Genomic DNA, 6746 nt, shown 5'->3' with positions numbered 1-6746 from the left:
TGAGTTTGTTCTTTGCAGACTCTTCAAATGACACAAAGATCAGAACAATCAATGAATGTCCAGGAGGAGGGTCCCTCTCCATTCTGCAGCCTTCACCCCTACTTCTGCTGGAGGCTCATAAGTCAAAGTTGGAAAAGACAACATATTTAGGCTAATTTATACTTATTTCTGGTTCTCTGGGCTTTGGGGTAACAAAGATGGAAAAATATGCAGAAACAACTTCTTTTCAGGGTTTTCAAACTATTCTATGGGGTTGGGGGGTGGCAAGAGAATGAGTTTCTCCTTTACACAGGTTTTATAACCCACTGAAAAATATTTTTCTACCCCTCAGCTTGGGAAACAGGCAATTCTCAACCCAAGACGGGCTCTACAGTGAAGAGACCTAGCTTTCTGCAGAAGACTCACTCTCCAATTTTCCTTGTGTTTATTTTCAGTTATCTCAGCACAGGATGTTCTCTCAGGCAAGGTCAATTAAGAGACACTCTCTGAAATACAAATACAGTTGAGTTGGATCATAGAAAGAGGACTTGGTTAAATATATAGAAATAGTGGTTTCAACTATTAAATTATTTTGCTTCCTGTCAAGTCAAATCTGCATCTCAGTTTTCTTCTCCAAGATCCCTAACTACCAGGACGAGGTAAGAACAAAATAGGATTTCCACCAACAACACAAATGCCCAACCTTCCCGTGCAGAGCTTCTGTGGAATTCCACACCACCTTGATACAACCTGTATGCTCACTCGAGGGAGAAAAAAGTGAAAGACACATCCATGTAACTTACAACATGAGTATGATACCCCCAAGGTTGTTAATAAATACTTTATTATGAATCATCACGTGGGAAATGAATAGAAAATTAGGAATCCTTTTTACAAAATCTAATGTTTCTGACTCTGGTGTCTTAGAACCAAAATGAAGCTATGTTTCATTCATTTGTAAGCTCCTAATGTGTTTTATTCAACGCACTATTAAAACATAAGGGAACCCATAAAGGGAACATAGGTTGATAAGCCAATAAAATCATTAGTCACATAGCTTAAAAACTCATGCTGGATTGATTTTGGTTAAGTTCGGAGAGGCTCTAATTATTTGGTAATCATGGAAGGAGATCGTTTAGATAATTTATTCATAAAATCCTCTGTTAAGACTTTCAATATTCTGGCTCTTTTAACATGAGAATTAAGAGGCAAAATGCTCAAGTCCATCACTGTACCCTAATGGATTTAAGCATTGTTTTAAAAAATTGTGTCGTCCCTAGAAGAAGCTAAAAGGCAGGCTAAGGCAACATGGAGAGCAGGCAAGGAGGAAAGTGGGACACAAGAAGGGGACCCAAGGTCAAGAAGGAACCGGGCTGCTTTACCCACAGCACCAGCTGGAGCAGTGTCCATCTGTTCAGGAAGACCCAGGCTGAATACCAAAATGAGCCAGATTGTGATGAATTTCACCGCCCACGTTATCTCCACAATTTAAATTTCTTCCCCGCAAACCTTTTTTCTCTGAGGGAGGAAACTAGAAGAGGGATCCTATCTGCTTCACCTTTTTATCCCCCAACTCCTGTCCCCTTGCCTAGCATATAACAGGTGCTAAATAATGGCTTAATTAAAAATCTCTCCACCTGGGGCATCTCTAGGACAAGTCTAAGAGGTCTGAGTACCATCTCCACAGTCAAAGTCTTCCCTCGGGGATGGGGGGTGGGGAATGACTTAGCAAGCTTTTTTTATCTTCGTGGGGATACAAGGCATGGAAATGGAAAGCTTCGTTCTCTGTTCAAGGGGTTTTAAGTCCCAATGAACAGAGGGAGGGAAATTTGGAGAAATGGGCAACTCTTCTCATTCCCCAGAAACTGTGTCATGCTGGCGGTGACGGGCCTATCCTATAAGCCCTATAGGACAGATGGACAACAGGAGGCCGAGAAAAGAAAACCCCTTTTTCCTGACGTCTTCCATTCCCATGGCCGTCATGGTGGATGCAGGCTCTTCCCCAGCAAGCCTGTCCCAGCTCAGCCAGGTTCAACTGAGCTGCCCTGGGAGAAGATGGATGCAAACCGGGAGACTTCAAGGCATATTGCCTTGCTCTTGGTCTGTGGGGTTTTATTCCCATCACTGGGCCCAGGAAAATGCATTCAAATGACAATCTCCTGTCCACACACGGACCCCTTGAAGTGACTGGTTGGGGGGGAAGAAGAGCCTTACGCATTTTAACAGCAAGCTTGAGTCTCAGCCCTGGGAGGGCCACGCTCTGAGACCCTAGAACATGGGCCTGCACTGGCCCGCTTCTGGCAGGCCAATGGAGGGAGCGGTGCGCACCCCGCTGGGGTCACTGCAGCTCAGACCCCGCCCAGAAGCCTGGGGCTGCTGGCAGTACACCAGGGCCCGGACCGCACTCCTACCCTTTCCTAGAAACCAAATGCTGATGGGATCAAAGAGCTGGAAGCCACTTTCTTATTTTGGGAATGGATCTTTTATTTTGTAAAGGGTATTTTCTATGCAAAATCGCTGCTAAGCAATTCACTGTGATGCCTAATATACCTACCCTAATTCTTTTTCTCACTGATAGTCTCAGTTTGCTCTTCCCCAGACAAAGGTTTCTGGATTAATTGTGCTGATCTTTCTCAATCAAAAAAGAGGTGAGATATCTCCAGAACACTAACTTTATGAACGTGGACAGTACGTTATTATTACACGTCCATTATTACAATGACCAGAATATTCTCTACAATGCTTCAAAATTGGGTTTGTAATGATTACCTGGACAGGAGGCTTACCAATGACTCACATTTTATGAAAAGGATTTTAAGTCCATGTGTATAATGCTACCGAGATAGAATTCTCTAGGAAGAGAATTCCTCTTTATTTATTTATTTTTTGCCAACAATTTTAGAGGCAGGGTGTTAAACTGATTGAAGTTTCACAAGATTGACATTATTGCTTAAAGTGCTTGAATTGGTTACATTAAAAAAAAAAAGGTACAGATTATTTTAAATAAAAACTAAAAAAAAAATTTTTAGCAACAAAGTCAAATAAATGAATGCCACACAAATACAGTAACTCTTTTGGTTATACAGAAATGGAAGCCAAAATAAATTAATGCAATACCGAAAAACAAATTTAATTAGGCAGAAACATAGGAAATCATTTTCCCTGACCCATGCCACTTACATGAGTTAATCACACTAGTGCTGATAAATGCCTTGACCATATAATAGCAAACGAGGGCAAAACATTTAGTGCACAATATTTTAATACACATGAATATACAAAGTTGATCAAAATGCAATGTTTAAAGATAAAATCCATCTGTAATAAAGCTACACTCCAATATCTAAAATAAGCCCTAAGCCCCAGTTAGAACATAGTTTCATTGTTAGGCATGCCCATGAAAATTAAGGGTATCCATGAAAATAAACGCACAGGGACCATTTCCGTCATTTTTTTCCCCATTTCATCTGAAATCCAAAATATACCAGGCTATAAAACCAATATGACTGGTTTCCTAGTCAAAGCACCACCCTCTTGGGCTGCTCCTTGGCTCTCTTCAAACCAGCCCACTTCGTGTTGCCTCGGAATGGAAAACGCATCAGAATAACAGGACTGGGCGTCAGCATTCTACCAACATGGACTTTCAAACAAATGAAGGTTTTATCACACTGTAACATAATCTAGATGTTAAACAAGAAGTAACCAATAAAGCAAATATTCCTTCTCTTTTTAAGGTGGAAAACACTGCAACTTATTTTAAAACACCCAGCAGTTAAAAGGAATACAGCAGGCCTGCTCACTCCTGCCAGAAAACGACACACAAAAACCCTGGCCACTTGAGGGAATATTGCTGAGCCTTTGTGCTATTGTTGACCTCAGAATGGTCTCACACATCCCACACCATCTCTGCTTCACACAATGAATGAGGGATGAAAAATAAAGAAGTGTTTATGTGCTCTAGTCTTCACATAAAGTGAAATGACTGAGGGGGAAATGTAGCTGCCTCGTGTTTCTTTCGTTTAGTAAAGAGGAAGGGGGAAGAAGTTCCCAGATAGCTCTAAAGTTTAAAAAACTGATGGAGTGTTGGCGGATAAGTGTGTTTTGGTCTTTTTTTCAATCTTCTTTTCCTGCAACACACAACCATTTGAGTGTCTCTGTGTTAGCTTCGATACTTATTTTTTTAGTCCAAGAATTTATCCGTGAATATTGAATTTTAACTGACCTTTTCTACTAAAAGGCATTATTTCAGTTAAGTCACTGGGAAAAACTTTTTACACATCAAAAAAAAAATGAATCTATGACTTAGCATTCAGATATTATTTCCTTAGACTTCCAACTGAAAATTTTTTTTCTAATAAATTAGCTTCAAGAGTCATTTCAAAGATAATTTTCATAGTTTTTCTCATGTATCAGTTCCAAATATATTAGGGATCAATCAGGGTTTTTTTAAACTTTGCAACCTGCAGTCAAGTATATGGTTTATGTATAGTACAAACAGTTCCCTCTAACAGTCACCTTCAACTGGAAAGTGTCTCTCCTTAAAAGAGAATAAAAACACACCTTCCAGGTACGCCATTACTGCATAAGTTTTGTGGAGGAAAAAAAGACAAACTATTTATAAATATGAATTCACCTCTAAACAAGGCAAGGTATATTTTCATCACTTTTATAAAACAATAACGTGAAGATCACCCTGCTTTTGTCTTCTCCAGTGAAAAGTAAAACATTTCACTTCAAGCATGAACAGATGAAGTGTTGGCATGCTTATGTAAGTTGTGAGCGACAAACAGTTCAAGATACTTCAAAGATAAGAAATCCAGTTTTCATCTAGATAAAGTGCTATGCTCTTAATTGTCGCAAAATGGCCAGTAACATTTTCAATTTCAATTTTAGTTCACATTATGCCACAAGTTTGCATGTTCCTTCGCTGATTTATTAGGTAACAAAATAACAGGTTCACAGTATATTATAGCGCATGGAAGTCAACTGTCTTCCCAAAGGAAGCCAAGATCTACAACTCATAACATTTGTAGGAAACCAAAAACCAGCTCAACAGCAAAACACTGTATCGACCCTTTTAATAAAAGGTGCCAATACTCAAAAGATTTAATAAATACATATGTAACAAAAAGTAACTACGGTGAGATGAGGTTCTTCCAAAAAACTCCGTTTGTCAAGCATCCTGGGAGTCTGAGCCAAAGAAACGCCACCATTTTGTTCATCCCTCCACCCGCCCACTGACACTTCCTTTGACCCACTTGCATCCCCAGCTAACTCCAGTATCTCCTGTAGGGAAGGTTCCATGTTAGCCCTGGAACTTGCCAGGGCCTCAGTACACAGACTGAAATGCTAAAACGTGAACAGCTGTACAATGTGGCTGATGGGAGGAAAGGTGCAGAGCCTTCGTTCTTCCTGGGAAAGGACGGTGTTGGTGCTGCCTAGCTAAGGAGAGCTGGGCGCAAGGCAGTCCCTGTGGTGTCTCAGCTCTGCCACCACTGACTGCGAAACACCAGTAGGATCGGAAAGATACCTTGGGAAGCTTAGCAGCGCCGGATAAAGGAGATACAGCTCACAGGACAGAAGAAAAGCATCACTAAAAACAAAGAGCATAGAGCTATTTTCCTGAAACTTGGTTTTGGTAGAAAGATAAGAAAAGCAACTTTCCACTGTGCACAAAAGCTACCTCCTCTTGGCTTTGCCTGCCCTGAGCCCCACACCTCCTCAGCCTCTGGAATTCTCATGGCTGGGTGAGCTCAGCCCCGGGCAGCCGCTAGCAACCGCGAACGGCTTCTGTTCACCCTGTTCCACTCGGAGGATGAATTCAGTTTCGAGGTTACTCACTTTTAAAACATTTTCACTGGCAAAACTTAAAGCTATAGTTGCAGCTCTAAAAGGTGAGTATCTACCCCATTCTTCTGTCCTTCTGTCAGAAAAGAGGCAGAGAAGCTAAAAACGGGAAGCGGTGTTTCCAGGGACAAGTTAAAGGAATGCATTGAAAGGAGACCCCGGAAGCCATTTAGGAAGATGAGCAAAGACCCCAAAAAGACTGTCGACGTTCATAGGAAATGTCATTCTAATTCAGCCAGACACAGCCAGTGGCATGGCATGTACCTGATCCTAAAATTAGCAAATGTTATTCATCTAAAACTTACTACAATCTGATTGCAGTTAACTCTACCTCAGACTAACATAAAACCACGAGTAGTGCTGCATGTAGAAAAACGAAGGGGGAGAGTCACACAGCCAGACCCCTGAACTCGGAGCCACGCCGCTGGTGGGCCGCTGGGGAAGAGGGACGTCTGCAGAGAAACCAGGTAAGAGTGCTTTGAACATTTCCCCACTCGAATTAGTCCCACAGTCCTTTAAGTTATTCTCTTGACTGATAGAATAAAATATATCCAGATTCTGAATTTTTTGATATATCTGATGTCAGGCCATAGAATTCTTCAATAGCTTGGGCATCTATTTTCTGCAAGCAAAAGAGAAAACAATACAACGGTTTAACATGATTCCTGGGAGAAGGAAAGAAACACTAATGGAATGCACAAGAAAATGTAAGAAACACTATCATAAAATTGGGAACTTTCAATAGCAAATGGATAGCTCCACAGACCTGACAGAGGGACATGATTACATACATTGCATATTGTTGGGGAAGAAAGCCACCCTTTAATCTATCAGCAACCATAGGTGGGGGCTCTTGGAAGAAGCCAGGACTTGCATCTTTCAAATGGTAAACTGGGGGAGCTCTTGGGAATAACCTTAAT

The 6746-nt window shown here is 41.2% G+C and overlaps 1 protein-coding gene across 1 annotated transcript in view; it reads right to left on the bottom strand.

The window, feature by feature from the left end:
• Window positions 1–2806: 2806 nt before the first annotated feature.
• Window positions 2807–6746, bottom strand: part of USP46 (ubiquitin specific peptidase 46) — a 62386-nt gene continuing 58446 nt past the window's right edge. Inside the window, exon 9 of the mRNA XM_060148197.1 lies at window positions 2807–6448. Coding sequence (XP_060004180.1) covers window positions 6347–6448 — 102 coding nt within the window. The 3' untranslated portion in view covers window positions 2807–6346. The remainder of the gene's footprint in view (window positions 6449–6746) is intronic.

Source organism: Lagenorhynchus albirostris, chromosome 4 (assembly GCF_949774975.1).
Source record: "Lagenorhynchus albirostris chromosome 4, mLagAlb1.1, whole genome shotgun sequence".
NCBI lineage: Eukaryota > Metazoa > Chordata > Mammalia > Artiodactyla > Delphinidae > Lagenorhynchus > Lagenorhynchus albirostris.
Note: the sequence above shows the minus strand (reverse complement) of the source record. Positions and strands in the feature narration are given on the sequence as shown.